The 26,075-nt window shown below is 38.6% G+C and overlaps 1 protein-coding gene across 1 annotated transcript in view; it reads left to right on the plus strand.

Annotated features, from left to right (window-relative positions):
- Positions 1-26,075, plus strand: part of LOC114648503 (histone deacetylase 2) — a 93,902-nt gene that overhangs the window by 58,066 nt on the left and 9,761 nt on the right. The window contains exons 11-13 of the mRNA XM_028797577.2: positions 9,759-9,889; positions 11,896-12,051; positions 23,311-23,368. Coding sequence (XP_028653410.1) covers positions 9,759-9,889; positions 11,896-12,051; positions 23,311-23,368 — 345 coding nt within the window. The remainder of the gene's footprint in view (positions 1-9,758; positions 9,890-11,895; positions 12,052-23,310; positions 23,369-26,075) is intronic.

A 26,075-nucleotide genomic window follows, 5' to 3' on the forward strand; every position in this document is an offset into this window, starting at 1 on the left:
AAAGGCTCCATATTAACAGTGAGTGCGATCCTCCTTATTACTTATCCATATTTATAACGCTGAAGAACAAACAAGTCATGAATTCACGCTCACGGGTACAAAACGATACGGCTCGAGTGACGGGACCAAACACACGAACCCGCATGAAAAAAAACAATACATGTCGGTCGACTAACCGACATACAAAAACGGGCAAGGCTCAATACAAACAATGACCGCCGTAAACTGCAACGGGCTTCTCACACAGCACAGGCAAATCGATTACGGCTACAGAATAGCACGTCCCAATTCCTGCACATACAACGACGCGCCTCTCAAACGGCACAGACAAAACATTCACATCAAGGACATCAACGACAGACACCTGCTAAACGATTGCGCCAGTTAGCTGACAACGCATTCAATAATGAGTCCACTATTCATGAAAATTCATTGGGATTAATGAATGTCATTTGCAATCATTGTCATTCACTTAACTTCCCTGAAGAAACAACTGGCAATACAAGTAATGAATTTACACGTTATTGTCAAAAGGGTCAAATTTGACTGCCTCCTTTACATTCATATCCTACATATCTACAGAAGCTTCTAACTGACGAGGTACCTGAAAGTAAAAACTTTATGAACTGCATTACATCCTACAATAGTTCATTTGCTTTTGCATCTAATGGCATCCACTCACTTACTCAACACCATTGATAAACTTCTACAAACGTTGATGATTAATAATATTCCCTTTGGAGGAAAGGTACTTTTATTAGGAGGAGATTGTACACACTGCTTAGCTATTGTTTCACATGTCATGCGCTCGGCTATTCTTCAGTCCACCTTAAAATACGCAGACAATTCGCATTGCTTTCAAAAGAGTTACGGAGATATTTGGAACAACAATCTCATTACAGTGATCCCTCGCTATATCGCGCTTCGCCTTTCGCGGCTTCACTCCATCGCGGATTTTATATGTAAGCATATTTAAATATATATCGCGGATTTTTCGCTGCTTCGCGGGTTTCTGCGGACAATGGGTCTTTTAATTTCCGGTACTTGCTTCCTCAGTTGGTTTGCCCAGTTGATTTCATACAAGGGACGCTATTGGCAGATGGCTGAGAAGCTACCCAGCTTACTTTCTCTCTCTCTCTCTCTCTCTCTCTCTCTCGCTGACCTGGGGGGTGTGAGCAGGGGGGCTGTGTGCAGCTGCTTCCTGAAGGACATGCTGCACGGAGCTTCGCATACTTAAAAGCTCAAAGGGCACGTATTGATTTTTGACTTTATTTGTTTTTCTGTGGCTCTCTCTCTCTTCCTGCTCCTGATAGAGGGGGGTGTGAGCTGCCGCCTTCAACAGCTTTGTACCGGTGGTGCTTCGCATACTTAAAAGCTAAAAAGCCCTATTGATTTTTTTTTTGACTGCTTGCTTTGCACTCCTTTGAAAAGGAAGATATGTTTGCATTCTTTTAATTGTGAGACAGAACTGTCATCTCTGTCTTGTCATGGAGCACAGTTTAAACTTTTGAAAAAGAGACAAATGTTTGTTTGTAGTGTTTGAATAACGTTCCTGTCTCTCTACAACCTCCTGTGTTTCTGCGCAAATCTGTGACCCAAGCATGACATTCTAAAAATAACCATATAAACATATGGTTTCTACTTCGCGGATTTTCTTATTTCGCGGGTGGCTCTGGAACGCAACCCCCGCGATGGAGGAGGGATTACTGTACACCAAATACCCCTTTTAACACAACGAACTATATTCTGTCCAAAAAATATTAATGTTGATCACATTAATAACCAGGTCATTTCATTACTTCCTGGAGTGGCACAGCTCGGACCCACGACCACACTAACATAAATAAGAAATGAGACACAAAGCCCCATTACTGAACGAACCGTCCGTATTAAATATACGTCATCTGAACACATTCAAATTATGCAGCATAGGTCGATCTCATTACACTGATGCACTATTAACCGTTCAACCACAGAAAAGGCTCAATATTAACAGTGAGTACGATCCTCCTTATTACTTATCCATATTTCTAACGCTGAAGAACAAACAAGTCATGAATTCATGCTCACGGGTACAAAACGATACGGCTCGAGTGACGGGACCAAACACACGAACCCGCATGAAAAAAAACAATACATGTCGGTCGACTAACCGACATACAAAAACAGGCAAGGCTCAATACAAACAATGACCGCCGTAAACTGCAACGGGCTTCTCACACAGCACAGGCAAATCAATTTCGGCAAAAGAATAGCACGTCCCAATTCCTGCACATACAACGACGCGCCTCTCAAACGGCACAGACAAAACATTCACATCAAGGACATCAACGACAGACACCTGCTAAACGATTGCGCCAGTTTGCTGACAACGCGTTCAATAATGAGTCCACTATTCATGAAAATTCATTGGGATTAATGAATGTCATTTGCAATCATTGTCATTCACTTAACTTCCCTGAAGAAACAACTGGCAATACAAGTAATGAATTTACACGTTATTGTCAAAAGGGTCAAATTTGACTGCCTCCTTTACATTCAAATCCTACATATCTACAGAAGCTTCTAACTGACGAGGTACCTGAAAGTAAAAACTTTATGAACTGCATTACATCCTACAATAGTTCATTTGCTTTTGCATCTAATGGCATCCACTCACTTACTCAACACCATTGATAAACTTCTACAAACGTTGATGATTAATAATATTCCCTTTGGAGGAAAGGTACTTTTATTAGAAGGAGATTTTACACATTGCTTAGCTATTGTTTCACATGTCATGCGCTCGGCTATTCTTCAGTCCACCTTAAAATACGCAGACAATTCGCATTGCTTTCAAAAGAGTTACGGAGATATTTGGAACAACAATCTCATTACACCAAATACCCCTTTTAACACAACGAACTATATTCTGTCCAAAAAATATTAATGTTGATCACATTAATAACCAGGTCATTTCATTACTTCCTGGAGTGGCACAGCTCTTTCTAAGCTCTGACAAAGTTGACTCTGATGACGACAATGACCATCTTAATTTCCCCTTAGAATATTTGAACACTATTAACCCAGCCGGATTACCACAACACAATCTTAGCCTTAAAAATGGAACAATAATCATGCTATTAAGAAACCTTAACACTAAACAAGGTTTATGCAGTGGTACACGTTTAGTCGTCAACACCATGCCACACAATGTTATTAAAGCAAAACTTCTTACAGAATCACATGCTAACAATACTGTTCTAATTCCTACAATTACCTTACAACTTCTGACCTGGAATTACCTTTTACACTTAAACGGCGACATTTCCCCATTAGACCTGCCTTGACCATGACCATCAACAAATCACAAGAACAAACCATAGACAAAGTTAGCATCTACCTCTCTGAGCCCGTTTTTGGACATGGACAACTTTATTTGCTTCCTATATGCGTCATCTACACCTTCACACTATGCTATATCTCATTCATACATCACGCTCTTTGTAAATTCACAACACCAGGGGTTGGCGAGCGAAGCGAGCAGGGGGCGGAGCCCCCTAGTTATTTAAGATTAAAAAGGGGAAAACAAGTAAAACTTGTGTGAGAGCTTAGTATTCTTCATGACTGCACAGTTCAGCTTCAGTTCAACCTGTTGTATTTATTTTGCTAAAGAATGATGAACATTGCCAAGCTTTTTTGATAAATATTAATGTATGCTAAATTGAAATGTTAGATAAACTGTATTTTTATTATTTAACATTTTTCCTCAGTGTATATTCTTTTGCATTAGTCTAAATTTTAGAACTGTTTAAAAAATTATGGTTTACACCAAAACTAAACTATTGAAAAACGGGGAGAGAGAGAAAGAAATGCTGCATTGAGGGACTAACAAAGATGGCATTTGCCATTCTCATTCTCTTGTTAAAATCCATTGATCTTGGTATGTAGTTCCCAGCCAGTCTCGATCCTGGCATAGTTTGAGTCAATGAATTATGGAGAGAAAGGGAGTGGTTGCCTTGGACCTCATCAAAGCACAGAGAATTTGAATTGGTGTGAGCAGGAGTGGAATATTGGAACAGTAGGACAGTGAAATGGAGCTGTAGAACTGAAATGCAGCCAAATATATTAACTATTGTTCAGTTGCTGTGTATCCAACAGTCCTTTTAAGGGCCACCTTTCCCCAATTATTTATTCATTTTGTTCCCTTGTGTATTTCCTGCCAGCTGCTCATGTACTGCCCAAATTTGGAGTTTCCCAACATAGCACATAGTTGATTCAAAAAGGCTAATAGGATTTTTGTTTTGATTAGATAAACTTTATTAATCCCATGAGGAAATTCAGAAGTATACAGCAGTGGAAACATAAAAAAACAAGGATATGTATTCACAGAACAAATAATATAGCCATCAAACAGTCGGTCAATCAATAAGTAAATAAAATAAGTAAATAAATGAAGTATATTGTGTAGTTATTTTAAATTAAACTTAACGAATGCCCCTAGAGGAAGGAATTGCCTGATAGCAGTGGGCTGAAAAGGCCCGAAGAGGCACTTCTTAGCACACCGTTCTGTTTTTCTCTTACAATGTTGCTCTGCTAGCAGCCCAGCCTGATGAGTAGCTCCAGCGCTCTGGGAGATGAAGGGTACAAGTGCAGCAATTGCTGTCGTCATGTGTCAGTGAGTGAGAGTCCTCCGTCACATTTTGTTATCCAAAACAAATAAAAATAAATATATATATAGTAATCAGCCACTAGGATAAACATACACAAGAGCTGCTGTTGCAGGCATCTGCTCATGACAGTGCTGGAAGTAAGTTGCATGCTGAAATGCAAGTTAATATTAGCAGTAAAATGCATTTGTGACTCCAGTTCCAGAACTTTACCATGCACTTTTCATTCTATATATTTTGAGAAATATATTAACCACTCTAAATGAAGAACAGCTACAAATTAACTAACTGTTGGTCTGCCCAACAGATGGTCCATTGTCCAGGATACACTAGTCTAATCCACCTGCATATTTTTGAATTTACCCCTTAACGTGGTTGGTTAGATGATATTGAAGGTGTCTGGAGAAATAAAAAAATATAATTCTCACAGTGCTGCCAGCTTTAGCTAGGTGAGAATAAGTCTTGTAGAGGAGGCAGATAATTGCATCCTCCACTCCAGTCTTTGTCTGATAATATGAATGACAAACATATATAAAAATACATACAGTGGAACCTCGGTTCACGACTATAATTCGTTCCAAAACTCTGGTCATAAACCGAGTTGGTCGTGAACCGAAGCAATTTCTCTCATAGGATTGTATGTAAATACAATTAATCCGTTCCAGACCGTACGAACTGTATGTAAATATGTGTATTTTTTAGTTTTTAAGCACAAATATAGTTAAGTATACCATAGAATGCACAGCGTAATGGTAAACTAAATGTAAAAACATTGAATAACACTGAGAAAACCTTGAACAACAGAGAAAACTAACACTGCAATAGTTCGCGCTATAGTGCTAGGGGAAAAAATGAACATTTGAAAAATCCGTAATTTAATAAACCACCAAGAAAAGTAACATTGCAACAATGCAGGCTACGAACCGATCACTGTAAATAGAACTGAAAACAAAAACAAGCCTTCTCTACCTTATGCGTCCCTCACTCGCTCTCTCTCTCGCGCCTGTGTGTGTGTGTGCGCGTGCATCTCTCTTTTGCGAGCCTGGAGCGCCTGTGTGTGTGTGTCTCTAGAGCACGCCTGTGTGTGCGCGCGCGCCTCTCGCATGCTCCTGTGTGTGTGCGCGCAGCTCTCTGTCTCGTGCTGTGTCTCGCGCTGCCTCTGTGTGTGTGTGTGTGTGTGTGTGTGTGTGTGTGTGTGTGTCGCGCTCTCTCTCTTGCTCGCTGAACAGGAAATGCACAGGGAGAGACTGAACATGTACAAATCGAAAGGGAACCTGGCTTGTTCGTATACCGAGTGTGTGGTCGTGAACCGAGGCAAAAGTTTGGCGAACTTTTTGGTCGTAAACCGAGTTGTGCGTGTACAGAGACGTTCGTGAACCGAGGTTCCACTGTATATGTAACATGAATGACAAACAGTACTTAGTAGATTTTGCTTTCTTTTTAACCAAAAATAAAGCTATAAAAAAATTAAACAATCAAAATTCCACTGTACCTTTTCATGCTTCATCCTTAGTATCTCGTTTTTTTTATGTGTTGTACTTTCTGCATGATGATGCTGAGACAGGTGGCAGTTTTCTCTTGCCCTGGATCTCTGATATTCTCCCTTTAGTGTTAGAGAGAAGGTATTTTCTTTTGGATGTACAAAGTTACATATTTTGCTCTATAATGTACTTAATTTTAATCCTAAATATTTTTTTATATTTCAGTTAGTACTGGGCAGTATGACCAAAATTCTATATCACGGTATTTTTCAAAATTTTACTGGTTTCACAGTATTCAACGGTATTTTTTTCCCATGCATGAGGGAATGTTAACCACGTTTTCCACTGCAATTATTGCAGTAGACTGGCTAAGAATAACCTATTCCATTGTCATGAGAATTGTACATTGTAAAAAAAACATCTTAATGTGCACACAAGTATTAATACAGGTTTGCATGGCCCCATAAAGTAATAGTTTTCAAGGGGGTGGCACTAATGAAGAGAAGGAATCACATTCCATGACTGTTGCAGTCAAAATATAGAACCTTTTTATTGAAAAAATTTTGCAAACAACTTAAATTAAAATTTTGACAACATATTTTCAACCATCCAATGAGGCATTTAGATATTTAAATATCCAGAGGTGCTTGTCAAAAGTTGTATTGCACTGAACATGTCTTAGAAAAGGAATAAATAGTAAATATTTTTTGTAAACCAACTACACTTTGTTAATGTTAACAATCTCTGTCCACTGACACGTTAAAGTGACTTTTTAAACAACTTTGCCATCATTAAACTGCATAATATTTAAACTAATAAATAATAACAATAAAATAAATAATAGTGCAACTTCCAGTAATAATACTATTACTTCAAGGCTTTAAGCCCAGGTGCATTACACAGTATTCACCAAATAAAAATAAAATAAAGTAAAACAAGTGCAACTTGGTGATGACATCTTTACCAACTGAACTGTCATTAAGGCAAATTGTATTAATATGGACCTTGCTTCAAGCTAAACTATATACATAAATAATAAAACTGCAACTTGCATTTATAATGCTATTTGTGGTATAGCCCTACGGAATCATATTAGGGCCACAGGGAAGCAAAAAAAAAAATGTCGAGAATAAAGTCGACATGTTGACTTTTATTCCCGACATTTTCACTTTAATCTCGACGCTTATGTCGAGATTAAAGTCGACATTTCCACTTTATTCTCATAGTTTATTTTGTAATTAAAGTAGAATGTCGTAAACTAAACTTCCTCCTAAAATCAATGTTTAATTTACTAGATTTTCTCAAACCCCGTTATAAGTTAATGTAGCGCATTAAATGCTTTGTGTTAAGTGTTCCCCGACCCAGTTGTTAATTGATACGCGCTTCTTAAACTAACTTCCTCTTGCACTAAGAGGAGGCGCAGGGAGCGATCACCGCACAGAATACATTCACTTCATGATATTCCTGCTCTCTGAAAATTTAGAATGCTAAGATAAATACTTGATATCATTTTCAGGATAAAATGCATTAAAGCAGGTATTATACATGCACGGAACTGTGGCGGTAGTGCTGCTCCCTTGCAGTAAGGGGTCCCCAGGTGTACGTTCAGTGTAGAGAACTTTATGGCAGGTGTGACGAGGCTCCAAAAAACTGGATGTATGAATGTGTATCGCACAGGTTTAACTTAAATACTGTGTAAATGTTGGGTTTGTGATCTGGTGTTCGGAGACACGAACACAGAATTTAATGGATGTTCTTCTGAGTGGGCTTTCTTTATTGCATGCGTGCTGTCTCTGTCTCACATACCAAACCCCGCAGTTCCTAGCCTTCCTTTTTCTTTCTCCACATAACCAATCACCACAGGATAAACGTCTTTGTGAAATTAAACCTAGTTATAAACTTAGACCACGGAGTGTTCAGAACTTTAAAAAAAAAATAAAAATCTTTGTTATACATGTTTAATTATGCCATCCATTCAGGGTTGCGCCCATCCCAGCAAGTATTGTGTGCAAGGCAGGAGCAAATCCTGAACAGGGGCACCAGCACATCGCAGGGTGAATACGAGCAATGCAAACACTAGCATGATTAATATAACATAACAAAACCCCACATCCTACATGACTTTGAAAGGAAACTGAAGTAAACCCACCAGAAAAACATGCAAATTCAAAGCAGGGAACACCCGGGACCCCTTTGCTGTGAGGCAGCAGTGCAACCTCCATGCCACCGTGCCCTCACATGATTAATACATGCTTTAATGCATTTCATCATGAAAATTATATCAAGTATTTATCTTAGCATTCTAAATGTTCAGGGAGCAGGAATATTATAAAATAAATGTATTCTGTGTGCTGCCTGCACCTCCTCTTAATGTAAGAGGAAGTCCGTTTAAGAAGCATATAGCGATTAACATGGCTCGGGAAACACTTAACACAAAGCATTTTATGTGCTACATAACTTATGATGGGGTTTGAGAAAATCTAGTAAATTAAATATTCATTTTAAGATGAAGTTTAATTTACGATGTTCTACTTTAATAACAAATTACAAGAATAAAGTCAACATGTTGACTTTCTCGTCATTAGCGTTGAGGTTAAAGTGAAAATGTCGAGAATAAAGTCAACATGTCGTCACACTGTTACACAGTACCCAGGTACATTACACAGTATTGAAACAAAATAAAACAAGTACCATTTGGCTTGCAGTATTATCCAGTAGTATAGAAACAGTATTCACACATTTGAACATAATGGTCCACATCCGACCTTTTAAATTCAGAGTATCTCCAGACAACAGACATGACTCCTTTTTACAGCAAAAGTTCTTCTGTGTCGTCATGTTCAACTTTATCGTCTGCTACAGCTTCAGTTTCGGAATGTTCTCTGTCCATTTTCACCTCGCAATACCTCCACTAACGCATGTACTCTGTTGTATGTGCGTGTTTAGCGGTGTAGCAGTGAAAAAGGGCTCCTGCACAACACCTCCACTAATGCATGTACTCCATTGCATGTGTTTAGCAGTGTAGCAGTGCCACGTTCTGAACGTTGTTTAGGCAATTTAAACCGGTGTTGCAGTATAAGAAAAATCCATATCATAACAAAAATAAAAAACGGTTTTCGGTATGAATCAGTATACCACCCAGCACTAATTTCAGTGTATATTTTTTTTATTTTGAAAAAGTGTGTTATTACTATTTCTCCTGAAAAATTTGACCTGTCTTTCTTCTCTTATTTTGTGACCCTAACCTTGTATATCTGTCATAACTGAATTGGGAAAATACTGTATATTTGTATGTGTTCATCCTCATTTTCTTCCCTTTTTACACCAAAGAAAATTGATGATACTCTTTTTCCTTTGATTCTGATATATTTTAGAGTAACAATATTTTTTTTTCTCCTTAACCTTGCTTATTACAACTACTGTAGAATGAAAGATGCTTTCTGGTGCAGGATTGCACCTCCATAGCCCTCTTTTGTCTACAATTAAGTTTCATATATTACATTTTCACTTGTATTCTTGAAAAGTTAATGTGTGCAGCTTTTAATTTGGTCATAATATTAAGATAGTTTTAAATCTAATTGATTTAGTTTATTATGGTTTACCTAATGTAATAACATTTTTTTAATAGACAACGTCTCTTTGAAAACTTGCGCATGTTGCCGCATGCACCAGGGGTGCAGATGCAGTCTATTCCTGAAGATATTGTTGCTGATGACAGTGGAGATGAAGAGGAAGATGATTCGGACAAACGCATTTCAAGTAAAGTATTTTATGAATCTAGAAGATTTGAGTTTTGATCAAGGACGTTATGCATTTTTATGTTTAGAATTTGACTTTTATGTGTAGTACAGCAGATGGGTGGCCAGTGTGTTCATCTTTTAATATTTTCTGTTAGTACAAGAAAGAAAGAAAGAAAGAAGGGTAAGTGTGGATCCATTTCTAAACAAGTTAAACTTTTATAGGTGATACTGATGTGTATTTAAGTTTTGAATCACACAACTATAGTCTAGCAGAGATGTTTAGTTCAAAAGCACTTGTTTCACTAACTTACTTGCTTGCTCTAGTCATTTTAAGTTTCAAATATAGTTACTGCCATCTGGTTTTATTGTACTTCTCTTATATTTTATAATGTGACAGTGAGCTGAACACAGTACCAGCAGCATCAGATTGATATTACATGCTTTTGAGGAATCATTTGGCATGTACTTTTTCTGCTGCCCTAACCAGACTGTTTTATATTTAGTCAATATTCAGATAAAGTATGTCATCCAGTCTGCTTTCCACACCTTTTTTAACAAAATTTTTACTTTCTCATGCTGTGGATAAGTTTCATTGCAGACCATTCCACCTCACACAATCATACACAAAGTTCAGGTTCATGATTGTATATGTCTGTGAAAATACAGGCATAAATAAATGTGAACTTTTCCTGCTGCATGGCATTTTTTTAGTAGTTTGTTGATCCATACTAATAGTGATAACTGAGCCATTTAAATGAATGTAAAGTTGATTCTAATTTTGCACATTAATAAAGTTCATACAGATTATCATTAGAGTGAGCTTTATTTCTTTTTATTTGATTTTAAACTAATGTTTAAATGGTTATCTATGGTACTTTCAAATGCTGTGCATGTCCACTTTTCTTTAATGTATTTGTCCATTTGTATTTTAATTAAGTGAAAATTAAGTTTAATGTAGGACACAAAATGTATAGTATTATCTTGTTTAATTTATTTCTGAAATAAAGTGTTGAAATAAGTTTTTCTTTAACTGGTTATTTTATTTTTAGCTATAATTACAAAGAAAGCAATGATTTGATGTTCTTTTTTTTTACTTACCTATTTGTTAGGTTGGTGCCCAGTGGTATGCTTTATTCCTTCAGTTTATATACAGATCATAATAAACACTTCTGTTAACTTTTGCAAAAGCCCTAGAGCAGTAAACCTTCATCACAAGGCATCTATTCTGTAGGTCACTCTTATATATTTTAGTATTGTAAATCACCTGTGCAACTTGTGTTGACTTCATCTAGCACTTTTCTTCACAATTTCTTCAACACCTTATTGCTTTACAGAGTTTGGTGAGAGGGGTCTAACCACCCATCCAGTCAGGTTTCGAAAAATCTAGCAGAGTGATATTTAATTCTAAGTAATGTACCCATTACACCTGATGGCCAAAAACTATTTTTCTTAAGCAAAAATGTATCTCCAGTCACAGTGCTTAATATTGAATTCTGGAGAGTTAACCTGGCCGAATTATCCAAGGCATTGGTAGAATGAGTTCTCACTATTACTTGCTCCAACAGTATGGCCGTATTTTGGGTGATGCAGCTTGCTTGCTTAGTTTTGAATTGGTATAACTTCTTTGTTGACACTATAGTGAAAAGTAAAAAGGATTCTAAAGTCTGAGTTCTCTAAAAAAAAAAAAAAATTAGTTTTCAAGGTTGTCTACTTAATTCACAAGTGTATTTTGTTTTTAATAGAGTACAACACATGGCAGGTTCCAATTGCAATATTGAAAGAAGTGCACTTTTCACTTTTTGCATCATGAAACCCTATGAGAAATTCAGAAATAGTAATCTCTTGATCCTTTATTTCCACAAAGTTCTAGATTCCTGGTCAGTGTTGCTTGCAAACTTCAAAAAGTATATTTTTTAAATAATTATTTAAATTACTAATAAATTAGTAATAAGTTATCAGACCTATTTAAGACTAAACTTGTAAAAGATTATAAATCACAATTGATATCTGCTGTCTTTTTGCCAGTTCGAGCATCAGACAAAAGAATTGCGTGTGATGAAGAATTTTCCGATTCTGAGGATGAAGGGGAAGGAGGTCGTAGAAATGTTGCAAACCATAAAAAGATTACAAAAAGGCCAAGGATGGAAGAAGACAAAAAGGAATCAGAAGAAAAAAAATCAGGTTTGTTTTGCTTTTATTTATGATTTTGTATCATGTATGCATTTGTTTATGGGAGTCATACTCATTATGGAGTTTGTAATCAGTACACCTGTATCCTTTGCAGTATAATAATAGTCCTGGCAGAACAGGGGGAGAGAACTGAAAAAAGGAGGCAAAAATATACAGGAAGAAAAGTGCAAGAAAGAAACAAAAAAGAGCTGCTTTGGCGAGAAAATGCTCCATTCAGTTATTGGCTGGATTTATACTTCACACAACGGATGCTACAGCGGACACTCCTGCTGCGCAAGCGTTGTAGTGTGTATACTTGCGCGCGTACTTTACGTAAATCTGGAGGAATCCACCAAGTGGCAGTGCAAGATATTATCACGGTGAGAACATGTTCAGCTTCTCTGTGTTGTGAATTGCCTTGAACACCCATTAAATTCCAATGACACCTTACCGCAATATCTCTGAAAAGGATATTTAATGATTAAATCCATCAATCCAGGGATGTGTCCGTTCCAGCAAGCATTGGGCACGAGTGAGAAACAATCCCTGGATGCGGCCTCAGCTCATCGCAAGGTGAATACAAGCACACACATACACTAGCGTCATTTTAGCGGCACCAAATCCCCAAATCTGCATATGTTTGGAAGAAAACTGGAGCACAGTGTGGAATCCAAGTAGGGAATACCAGCGACATGACTCCCTGCGAGACCGCAGTGCTACCGCTCCACCACCGTGTCACCCCATGTGTGTAATTATTAACAGTATTCATTATTTAAACTAAATTAACGATTTATCTGTAAAATGTAACATACACACTTTAATGCATTTCATCATGAAAGTGATATCAAGTATAAATGTAAAGATTCTAAATGTGCAGAGAGTTGGAATATCATACATTTAATGTGTTCTGTGTGGTGATCTATTGCTGCTTGCCGTAGCGATTAAAAACTGAGATGACGTTTACGATGGTCTGCTTTAATGATAAAGTAAACGACGAGGTTAAAGTGGACATTTCGAGATTAAAGCCGAAATTTCCACTTTAATCACAAAATACACGTTTTCACCATGTCCTTAATTTTTTTTCTCAGTGGCTCAAATAAGCGCTGTGCATTATGTTGCTATTGTGAAGTTGCAAAAAAAAAAAAAAAGACGGCACAAAAGATGGTATGTGAGACTTTTAAAATGTATCGAGTCATTACGGTCGGTAATATGCAACGCTTGAATAGAAAAGCACCACGAATGCATCTATATGTTGGCATTTTGCTTCACCACATCGAACCATTTATCAAACATTGAAGCGCGCACATCGATCCCCGTAGGATCTGCATAGAGGCTTTCTGTCACGTGTAGATAGTAAACAGAGACTCTGACATCACGTTCCGACTTTTATCACACTGCACCCCCTGACTTTTTGCTGGTACTGCAACTCGCGCACGCGTCGCGTTAATTTCTGAGGACATGCTCAGAGGATGCGTGAAATGAATGCTGGGAACGCGTGGTAGCCTTGATGCGGGTGCGTATGCGTTCTGAGTGTGAAGTATAAACGAGCCCTTAGATCTCTAGAGTGCAGATGGAGGCAAGAGTGGGGAGCTGGATCAGTGAATGAGTTGAGCAGCCATTGGCTGTTGGGGAAAAGCGGCCTGGAGTCAGGTGGGCTTGCGATTGCTAGAGTGCTGATAAATGCAAGGGTAGGGCCGCTGGAGCACCAATCAAGGCAAGCATCTGTGGCCACAAGGATAGCTGAGGCTAGTTGGCTACATGAATGAGCACAGCTCCACTCTTGCTTTGTTTTTATGGACCAGTTTCATTTTAGCCTTGGTTTTATGAAAGAACTTTTATTGTTTACTTGTCTGTCATCCTTCACATGAACACCTGTTTTATGGATGTATTATTTATTGAAGAACTTAAACTGCACTACTTGTCTAGTCTAGTTAAGATCAACCTGTTCCAAACAAAATACCTGAAATGTTTCCTCTGTGTCTTCTTAGTTTTCTGTTTGTTTAACTGCTATTAGCAGTCTTCGCTAATGAGAAGAAAGTATAACTTTCTTTATAACGCATGCCTTTTGGTATCAGTTTTGGTAACAGCCTAATTGCTCTTCTCTGAAGTTGCTCTAACACTACTATATCATTTTTGTACTATGGAGACCAAAACTGTACATAATAATTTAAGATGTTTCTCTAGTGTGTTTATACAGCTTAAACATACACTCTACACATTGTGTAATATAATCAAATAACATCCTATTAGTCGTCTTTATGGCTTCTATACACTGTCTGGATGAAAATGGTGATGTGTACACTGCAACTGCTAGGTTCTTTTTCTGAGTTGTACTTTCAAGTCTCAAGCCATACATAATGTATTCAAACCTAATATTTTTTTCTTCCTACTTAGTTACACCTTACGCTTACTTACATTGAGTTTCACGTGCCACAAATCTGTCCAAGCATGTGTTCTGTCCATGTCCCTCTGTAATGATTTACTTGATTCTGTTATCATATGTAATTTGGTATCATGTGCAAACTTAACCAGCTTGTTTTTTATATTCTAATATTAAAAACAGTAGTGGAACCAGCACTGATTCCTGAGGGAGACCATTTTTAGCATCACTCAATTCTGAAACAGCTCCTCTTACCATAATACTTTTTATCATGCACCTGTTCTTGCCACATGATGTTTGATCTTTTCCTTAATGATTTCTTTCACTGACTTACCTGTGGTGTGTGTTAAACTTATTGGCATATATTGGTGGTTGGATCAACCCTGGTCACCTTTTTTATATACAGTTTGGGAAAGAAGTATTTGATCCTCTGTTGAATTTGTAAGTTTGCTCACTTACAGAGAAATGAACAGTCTCTAATTTTTATGGTAGTTTCATTTTAATGGAGAGAGACAGAATATCAACCAAAAATCCAGAAAAAAACACATTACATAAAAGTTATAAATTGATAAGTTCAAGTTCAAAGTTTATTGTCATGTGCACAGTAAGGAAACACATTCCCCTGTACACTGAAATTCTTTCTTTCTTGTCCACGTCAAATGACAAAACCAACGTATAAAGATAAACATAGATAATAAGTAACAGAGGCAGCATAAAGTATAAAAACAGAATAGAAATATAAAGTGTAATGTGCAGGTAGGTGTGTGATGGACAAGTCAAATACAGTTGTGTGAGGTAGATAGAATGAGATGAACCATGGTTATAAACTCCAGTCAGTTATTTAGGAGTCTAATGGCCTTGGGAAAGAAGGAGTTCTTTAGCCTGGAAGTCCTGCATTTCATACTTCTATACCTCCTGCCTGAGGGTAGAAGTGTGAACAGTTTGTTTTGGGGGTGGGTGGGGTCCCTGAGGATCGAGGCAGTTCTCCTGCGGACTCTGCAGTTGTAGGTGCTCTGCAGAGAGGGCAGTGGGGACCTGGTGATCTACTCAGCAGTCTTTACCACTCTCTGCAGGTGTTTGCGGTCCATAGCAGTAGTGTTGCCGTACCACACGGTGATGTAGCTGGTCAAGATGCTGTCAACAATGCTGCTGTAAAAGTTGCCGAGGATCTTAGTTGACATACCAAACTTCCTCAGCCTCCTCAGAATGTACAGCCACTGTTGAGCCCTCTTGACCACCTGTGTGGTGTTAAGTGTCCAAGTGAGGTCCTCACTGATGTAGACGCCCAGGTATTTAATGCTGCTCACCCTCTCCACTTCAAGCCCTTGGATGAACAGTGGCCGGTGAGGTCTCCTCTCCTTCCTCATGTCTACTATCTTCTCCTTCGTCTTGTCTGTATTGAGGGTGAGGTTGTTGTCCTCACACCATGACGCCAGTCTGTCCACCTCCCTCCTGTAGGCCGCCTCATCCCTGCCAGTGATGCGTCCAATCAGTGCGGTGTCATCTGTGAACTTTAGGATGGTGTCATTTTTGTGGGAGGCGACACAGACGTGGCTGAACAGGGTGTAGAGCAGTGCTCCACAACCGGTGTGCCACTGCACACTGGTGTGCCTTGAGCCGATACAGGTGTGACGCGGTCAAATAAGACAATTTTCTAACTAAATAATATTTCAACGGTCCTCGTTAGAAACACAATAACGAGAATACGTGCAATGAAATATTCGCGTAAATAGCCTTTTAAAGGTTTCATAATTTTATGTGTCATTTCTCTGAAATAATAAATCCCATCGCCTGTCGCCTACGACGTAGGCCCTACGTAGTCGCCAGATAACTCCGTAGTATGCTTTGATAGGCAGAGCGCTCCGTGCCCTCACCTAGATTCAGTTCAAGCCGACGTATTAGTCGTGCTACGTCGCATTCACTCGTCTTGCGACAGTAGTTATCATTTATTACTATTAGTTGTGTTGCTGAATTGTGTATGGTTAACGTTCTTCGTGTGATTCATATTTAGTTTTATACCCCTTTAAATATGGATAAATTTTTACGTGGAAAAGATTCGTCTTCACGTACAGATGATGAAGACCCCAGCACAAGTGTTGCAAAAAAAAACAAAGAAGATTGTGAAAAGGAAGACTACATTCGATATGGATTCTCGTGGTGTGGTGACGAAACAGCTCCAAAGCCATAATGCATCATTTGCGGCGATCAGCTATCAAACGAGGCAATGGCACCCAGTAAACTAAATCGTCATCTAAATTCAAACCATCCCAGTTACACCAAAAAAGACAAACAACTCTTGTGTTAATTAAAAATGATAAGCGGTCATGCTTAAAAGATCTTGACCAAGAACTTCGGGTTGCGCAGTCAAATATTGAGCCGAATATAAAACTTTTGTGTTCATTGAAACAAGCGCAGGTATCACATTAATCAGTCATTATGTTATAATAATTATTAAGATTGCATAAAAGTAAATATAGTATAGTTTTTATGTATGTATACTTATAATAAATGTATACTTATAATAAAAAATGAAAATTTATTGTAAAATTTGTGTATTAAATTAATATCTATATATCAGTGGCGTAGCTGGAGATCATGTTGCCAGGGGCGGTGAAAAATTTGACGCCCCAAAGCTGAAAGAAATTTTTTTTTTGCGCCTCCTCAAGAAACAAAAAAAAAGGAAAGTACCATAGTTTGGACGCCCCTAAATAGCTGGCGCTCGGAGCGGAATCCCTTTCCTAATATGCTTTTTAAGCATTGCTGTCATGCACTGATCAGCCACAACGTTAAAACAACTTGCCTGATATTGTAATGGTCCTGAAACCCCCCACCCCCCACCATCTTGTCTGCCAGTACATCTTTGACCCATTAAGGCATGGACTCCACAAGACCTCTGAAGATGTCCTGTTTTATCTGACACCAAGATTTTGGCAGCATATCCTAAGTCCTGCAAGTTGCGATTTGGAGCCTCCATGCCATGGATCAGACTTGTTTTTCCAGCACATCCCTCAGATGTTCAGTTGGCTTGAGATGTTATGATTTTGGAGGCCAAGTCATCATCTTGAAATCTGTGTTATGTTCCTTAACTCTTTTAGGGCTAATTTTTTTTTTGTTTCTTTTCTCCCAGGGCTGAATATTTTTCCAAAAACTAACATTTTTTAAAAAAGAACACAAAGCAATTGTTTAACATATCAAATCAACAAAAAATATTTACTTTTGACAAATGTTACTGTCTTGCATGTTGTATGAGCCTGAATTCTCTATGTGTTGTTTTGATGCCTATTTTTCAATTGTCTGTTGCTGCATTTTCTAACATATATTGTTAGTGTGTACTGTAGAGAGACAAGTCACCCATTTGCCATCGTGCCATGCCACTGCCACCAAGTTTTCTGCCTGCATGAAAACCGTATTGTCACCTCTTTTCATCTTCTGAAACTTTATGAACTTTATGTATGGCGTTATAGCCTGGCTCACCCCATGGGATTTGCTTCTGTTTATTACAGAAGTGAATAAAACTTTGCAGCAGCACGTACCTAAGCCACCAGGGGACAAAACACGTTTGGACCAATGCTCCCTGAAGTTATATCACCAGTTCTGTCCCATCTCTATTTGTAATGCCACAGCGCGCTTCATCTCGTCTTTCGTTGTGGGTTTCCACTTTGAATAACGAGAATGCGATGCAAACGCAGCCCGCGATTCAAAAAAAATCTCTGCCTACCTGTTTGTCTCGTCTGACAGTAGCTGAAAAGCAGCATCAGGAGAGAGCAGCCTGAAGTACAGCAGCTGGTGATCTGTCGTGTCCAAAAGCAAGCCATGCCGTCTTGTAAACTCCGGTAGCCATATCGGCTCTCAACGGATCAATGTATGTGTATTTATCCCATGCGAACCTTGCCGTAGATGCATCGGCTGCGCGAAGGCACTCAACTGGCAGCAGATCCGCTCGCGCGGCATCGGCTGGTGTCTGATCAGCTGATGCCTGCTTCTAACTCTCTTGCTCGATCTCCTCATCACTGCCAATAAAATCCGATTCTGAAAAATCAAGAGTCCGACTCCGCGTTAATGCGCAAAACAACGTCTGCCAAGTGTTTTCTTTTCTGCACTTGCTTCGCTGCCTTTTCACATGTCGGTGCCATCTTGCCTTTGTTTACATTTCGCAACTCACGCACACGCAATGTTTATTTGCCGAGTCAACGAGTCTAGCATTCCTCCAAGCACAGAGGGAATGCCTGTGACGTGACAGTGAGATTTGTCGCCATTAACAGCTGATTGTCACCCTCTATCCCTGGATGTCGACTTTTGTCGACATTCGCCTTCAACCCCTCCTGTCGACAAAAGTCGACATCCGCCCTAAAAGAGTTAAGCCATTCCTGAACAATTTTTGCAATGTGGCAGGGCTAATTGTCCTACTGAAAGAAGCCACAGTGATCAGGGAATACTGTTACCATAAAGTGATGTATGTGGTGTGCAACAACCTTTTGGTAGGAGGTACATGTCAAAGTGATAGCCTCATGAAAGTTAATACTGAAAGTTTGCCAGCCCAGAGCATCGCACAGTTTCTGTTAGCTTGCCTTCTTCCCATAGTCCATCCTGCTGCCTTCTCGTGTTGTCGTTTCTTAAACCACTTTTGGCAGAAACTGGGAACACCCCCTGAGACCTGCCATTTTGGAGATGCACTTGCTGAGTTTTCTAGCTACTATAGTTTCGACCTGCTTCTACCACATCACCTCCAAGAATGGACTATTTACTTGCTGTCTAATATACAGTACTGTGCAAAAGTTTTAGGCAGGTGTGAAAAAATGCTGTAAACAAAGAATGCTTTCAAAAATGGAAGTGTTAATCATTTATTTTCATCAACCAGCAAAATGCAGTGAAAGAAATCTAAATCAAATCAATATTTGGTGTGACCATCCTTTGCCTTCAAAACAGCATCAATTCTTCTAGGTACACTTGCACACAGTTTTTGAAGGAACTCGGCTGGTAGGTTGTTCCAAACATCTTGGAGAACTAACCACAGATCTTCTGTGGATGTAGGCTTCCTCACATCCTTCTGTCTCTTCATTTAATCCCAGACACACTCGATGATGTTGAGATCAGGGCTCTGTGGGGGCCATACCATCACTTCCAGGACTTCTTGTTCTTCTTTACGCTGAAGATAGTTCTTAATGACTTTGGCTGTATGTTTGGGGTCGTTGTCCTGCTGCAGAATAAATTTGGGGCCAAACATACGCCTCCCTGATGGTATTGCATAATGGATAAGTATCTGCCTGTATTTCTCAGCATTGAGAACACCATTAATCCTGACCAAATCTCCAACTCCATTTGCAGAAATGCAGCCCCAAACATTCAAGGAACCTCTACCATGCTTCACTGTTGCCTGCAGACACTCATTATTGTACCGCTCTCCAGCCCTTCGATGAACAAACTGCCTTCTGCTACAGCCAGATATTTCAAATTTTGACTCATCAGTCCAGAGCACCTGCTGCCATTTTTTGCACCCCAGTTCCTATGTTTTCATACATACTTGAGTTGCTTGACCTTGTTTCCACATTGGAGGTATGGCTTTTTGGCTGCAACTCTTCCATGAAAACCACTTCTGGCCAGACTTCTCCGGACAGTAGATGGGTGTACCTGGGTCCCACTGGTTTCTGCCAGTTGTGAGCCGATGGCACTGCTGGACATCTTCTGATTTTGAAGGGTAATAAGCTTAATGTGTCTTTCATCTGCTGCACTAAGTTTCCTTGGCTGACCACTGCGTCTACGATCCTCAACATTGCCCGTTTCTTTGTGCTTCTTCAAAAGAGTTTGAACAGCACATCTTGAAACCCCAGTCTGCTTTGAAATCTTTGTCTGGGAGAGACCTTGCTGATGCAGTATAACTACCTTGTGTCTTGTTGCTGTGATCAATCTTCCACAACCTCACCTTGGTAACAGAGTTTGGCTGTTCCTCACCCAGTTTTAAGCCTCCTACACAGCTGTTTCTGTTTCAGTTAATGACTATGTTTCAACCTACGTGTGACATTGATGATCATTAGCACCTGTTTGGTATAATTGGTTGATCATACACCTGACTATAATCCTACAAAATCCCTGACTTTGTGCAAGTGTACCTATAAGAATTGATGCTGGTTTGAAGGCAAAAGGTAGTAACACCAAATATTGATTTGATTTAGATTTTTCTTTTGTTCGCTCACTTTGCATTTTGTAAATTGATAACAAACAATCATTATTTATATTTCTGAAAGCATTCTTTGTTTACAGCGTTTTTTCACACCTGCCTAAAACTTTAGTTCTGTAGTTCTTGACCAGGTTTGCACACACTGCAACAGGGATTTTGTCCCACTCCTCCACACAGATCTCCTCTAGATCTGTCAGGTTCTGGAGCTGGCACTGAGCAACACGGAGTTTCAGCTCCCTTCAAAGATTTTCGATTGGATTTAGGTCTGGAGACTGGCTAGGCCACTCCAGAACCTTGATATGCTTCTTATGGAGCCACTCCTTGGTTATCCTGGCTGTGTGCTTCGGGTCATTGTCATGTTGGAAGACCCAGCCACGACACATCTTCAGTGCTCTGACTGAGGGAAGGAGGTTGTTGCTCAAAATCTCACAATACATGGCCCCATTCATCCTCTCCTTAATACAGTGCAGTCATCCTGTCTCCTTCGCAGAAAAGCACCCCCAAAGCATGATGTTTCCACCTCCATGCTTCACAGTAGGGATGGTGTTCTTGGGATGCAACTCCTCCTTCTTTTTCCTCCAAACACGGCGAGTGAAGTTTAGACCAAAAAGTTCTATTTTGGTCTCATCTGACCACATGACTTTCTCCCATGCCTCCTCTGGATCATCCAGATGGTCATTGGCAAACTTCAGACGGGCCTGGACATGTGATGACTTGAGCAGGGGAACCTTCCGTGCAATGCATGATTTGAAACCATGACGGCATAGTGTTCTACCAACAGAGACCTTTGAAACTGTGGTCCCAGCTCTCTTCATGTCATTGACCAGCTCCTCCCGTGTAGTTCTGGGCTGATTCCTCACCTTTCTTATCATCTGTGATACCCCACAGGGAGACTGACAGTTGTCTTTAGCTTCTTCCATTTTCTGACAATTGCTCCAACAGTTGATCTATTTTCACCAAGCTGCTTGGCAATTGCCCTGTAGCCCTTTCCAGCCTTGTGGAGGTCCACAATTTTGTTTCTGGTGTCTTGACAGCTCTGTGGTCTTGCCCATGGTAGTAGTTGGAGTCTGACTGACTGTGGGGTGGACAGGTGTCTTTAAAGAGCTCAGACAGGTGCTACTAATTAAGATTACTAAGTGGAGTAGAGGTGGACTTCTTAAAGGCAGAGTAACAGGTCTTTCAGAGCCAGAATTCTTGCTGATTGCCAGGTGTTCAAATACTTATGTGCAGCAGTGCAATACAAATAAATTCTGTAGAAATCATACAATGTGATTTCCTGAATTTTTTTTTTTTTTTACATTCTGTCTCTCACAGTGGGAATGCACCTACAATGTGAATTTCAGACCCCTCCATGATTTCTAAGTGGGAGAACTTGCAAAATCGCAGGGTGTTAAAATACTTATGTTCCTCACTATATATACATACACACATATATATATAATATACTAGTCATTTAGCCCGTTACAATAACGAGCGCTAGAACAGTAGTGTAGGAACAGTCTATATTAAATGGCAAGGGACTTTGACCTCATTCTTTTTGTTGGTCGTATTTTTCTTTCTTTCAGCCTTTCTTTTGTTGATGTTTACTTGCTGAGCTGACCGTTCTTCGTGGGCTGCCACCGTGTATTGTGTGTCTTTAATTTTCTGTGACAGTAATACTGTCTTGTATGTCCGCTGGCTTGTATGTCCGTAATATACCTTTAATTTTCTCTGGCAGTGATACAGGCGTGTGCGTCGGTAATATGCCTTTAATCTCCTCTGACAGTAATACTGGCTTGTATGCAGCTGTAATATGCGTCACTGTATTGTGTACCTTTAATTTTCTCTCGCAGTAATACTGGTTTGTATTTCCGTAAAACGCCTGTAACTTTCTCTGACAGTAATATCGCGCATTGCACCGTGCCCCGCGCATGTGTACTTCACCAGAAGCCCCGCGCATGCGCACTTCACCAGAAGACACACACACACACGGACACCTGGACGCACAAAGGGATTTTATTAAAGAGGATATATATAGTATAGTATATCCCTCCCCTTGACGGGTGCTACTGTAATGAGATATTATTTACTTCACCTATCAGATTTGCTGTGGCAGATCGGTGCAGATCTAATTTCCCTTAAATTGTATAAAACTGTTTTATCCTTTTTTTTAATCTATAATGTGAACTTATTTATAGATTGATTTTATCTCCCGTAAAAGAACATGGTTTTTTATCATGGCTTAATATATTTGTTACAAATAATTTGTTGCACACCTTATTCATTCTACGCTGCTTTGAATTAAACTGCACAATGCACTATTGCACCGTCCTGGTTTTGTGTTCTCATTGCATCAGTCCATCCTTGGTTAATGACTGTTGATGTTTTGGGAAACAGGTAATGCCAATGCTGCAGGCATTTGGGGTGTTACAGTCTGTTAACAGTGTTTGTGTTGCAGCTTTTATAATCAACGAATATGCATTGATCTCCGATATCTTCCTACTGTTTTTTTTTTTTTATCACCACAAAGTCATTGCGTAAAACTTGCTGCAAGATGTCACATTTCACTTATGTTTGTTCTATCTTAAGTACATCACTACATTATAATATACCCAGTACTTAAAGAAATATTTAAGAACAGTTTTTTTTAATACATAATGCTATTTTGAACCTATTTTTTAGGCTACTTTATGATAATGATAATAACTGACTTTTAACATGATTGTTTCTTTTTCAGAATCAAAAGAAGATGAAAAATCTAAAGAAAGCAGTTCTGATAAAATGGACACAAAAGGGTAAGTAAAATGTCATTAAACAAAATGTTTTAAGATCTTGTTTTGCACAGTTTTTATACAAATTAAGCTGTCTTGTTAGCATTTCAATATGCTATGGTTTTAAGTCTGAAAATACTAAGATTTGTTTAATTAAAGCAAATGGGAGCATAACTCTACTAAAAAGAGGTTTTTACTTTGCAGAGCTGAAATGCATAATGTTTACCTGGGAAAATTAATATGGATTCATGCTTTTCTCTGTCATGTAAAACATTTGTAAAGGGCATATTGTTTTTCCCTAGTGTATGTACCCCATGCAAGTTTGTGTGTGTTTAGTCTTTGATGGTCTGGTGTCCTATTCTTACTTGTTTTGTGCCTGTTGCTTATGGCTCTGGATAAATGGGTTAAGAAGATGGACAGATATTCTATTTCAAAGGCCTATTATATTTCTCACCTTAAACTGTTTTAGAACACTATAAGTCTCTAAAGGTTAATTTAAATTAAGTTTAGACAGTTTCATAACTGAGATGTTCAGTGTTTTTATATTGATGAAGCCTTTCTATAGTACTTATTTATTCTTATAATAGTTTTTAGTGTGTTTAGAAAGTGTGTCATGAAGGTATGCTCACTTTTGTTTTTCTCTCTCGCACTCACATATGTAAATGTATATATGCACACACACACATACTCTACTGGTGAAAGTTTTAGAACACCTCAATTTTTACAGTCTGTCTTCAAATGTAATCCGTTGAAATGTAATGAATGACCTAAAATGGTAAAAAGGTAAGCAGAAAACTGCCAGAGGATTAAGTTTAAAGAATAGGTTAGCAAAAACTGAAAAAAAGAAATATGAGAGTATTACAAATGGACCTTCTTCACAGAACAACTAATAAGTTACAGCTTACACATGTTCTGTAATAATTAAAGTAAATTAAGTCTTGTAAGATGAAGCAACAATTTACACAGGTGTCACAACTTCTGTTGATTACTTATAAAAACTTTGTCCGTTTTAAAGCAGAGTTGGAACAGACTTTGTTATTACACTCTCTGGTCTACTACTTGGACAATATTACACTGTAGAAAGTTGTCAGTTCCAGTGATAATGGCAAGAAATTGGCAATTAACAATTGAAATGAGCTAGAGCATTATTACCCTTAGAAGGGTAGGCCTTTCGTTTAGTGAAATTGCAAAAAAAAAAAAAAAAAAAAATGAAAGTGTTAGTGAGTACAGTGTCCTACGCAGTTCAAATGCAATTGGAATCTAGAAGAAACTCTGATAGGAAGAGATCTGGTAGACCCAAAGTTACAGTGTCACCAGCTTGCATTATAGGCGCTTCAAGCACAGCTTAACAGTGGTCGGAAAAAGCAAGTCTCAGTTTCTGCTGTGAAGAGGAGACGTTTTGTGGCATTATGAAAGCCATTCTTTTAAATACAAAATAAGCCCTGAGGCTTGCCTGGACCAGCTGTGGACTGCTTCAGACTGGAAGAAATCCTTCTGGACAGATGAATATAAATTTGAAAACTTCAGTTCATCACTCTGGGAATTTGTACACCGTCGAATTGGTGAAAGGAAGGTTCCTCATTGTATGACACCAAATGTGAAACGTGGAGAAAGTGCAATCGTTTGGGGCTCTTTTGCTGGGGGCAAAGTTGGTGACTTGCACAGAGTGACTGGCATTCTGAATCAAAACGGTTACCACAGCATTTTGCAGCACAATGTAGGTCTAGTCTAGTAGGTCAGGGGTTCATTCTACAGCAAGACAATGACCCAAAACATACCTCAAGGCTATGTCAAAACTACGTTAAAAGAAAAGTACAAGATGGTGCATTTCAAAACATGGACTGGCCAGAAGAATGAAAGATAAGCAACCTACAAGTGCAACACATTTGTGGGAACTTCTGCAACAGTGTTGGGAAGACCTTTCTGACCAATATTTGATTTGCCTTATAGAAAGAATACCACATATGTGTTTGGCTGTTATATCAGCAAAAAGCTGTCCACTTTGATGAATGAAAAATAGGAATAAAACTTTGTACATGTAACGATTCCTTGACTATATTTTTTTTATTTATAGTTGTTTTTGTTCTTTGCTTTGATTTCATAACACATTAAACTGCGTGCATTTCCTTAAAAACTGAAAAATCTGAGGTGTTCTAAAACTTTTGAATGGTAGTGTGTGTGTGTATATATATATGTATATATATATATATGTGTGTGTGTGTGTGTATATATGTATATATATATATATATATGTATATATATGTGTGTATATATATATATATATATATATATATATATATATATATATATATATATATATATATATATATATATATATATATATATATATATGTGTGTGTATGTGTATATATATGTGTGTGTATGTGTATATATATATATATATATATATATATATGTATATATATGTGTATACAAACAAGCAAGATTTCTGGCTCTCACAGACCTGTAACTTCTTCTGTAAGAGGCTCCTCTGTCCTCCACGTTACCTGTATTAATGGCACCTGTTTGAGGTTGTGGACAGGTGTCTTTTATATTGATAACGAGTTCAAACAGTCACACTCCAAACTCCACTATGGCCAAGACCAAAGAGCTGTCAAAGGACACCAGAAACAAAATTGTAGACCTGCACCAGGCTGGGAAGACTGAATCTGCAATAGGTAAGCAGCTTGGTGTGAAGAAATCAACTGTGGGAGCAATTATTAGAAAATGG

Source organism: Erpetoichthys calabaricus, chromosome 3, assembly GCF_900747795.2.
Source record: "Erpetoichthys calabaricus chromosome 3, fErpCal1.3, whole genome shotgun sequence".
NCBI lineage: Eukaryota > Metazoa > Chordata > Cladistia > Polypteriformes > Polypteridae > Erpetoichthys > Erpetoichthys calabaricus.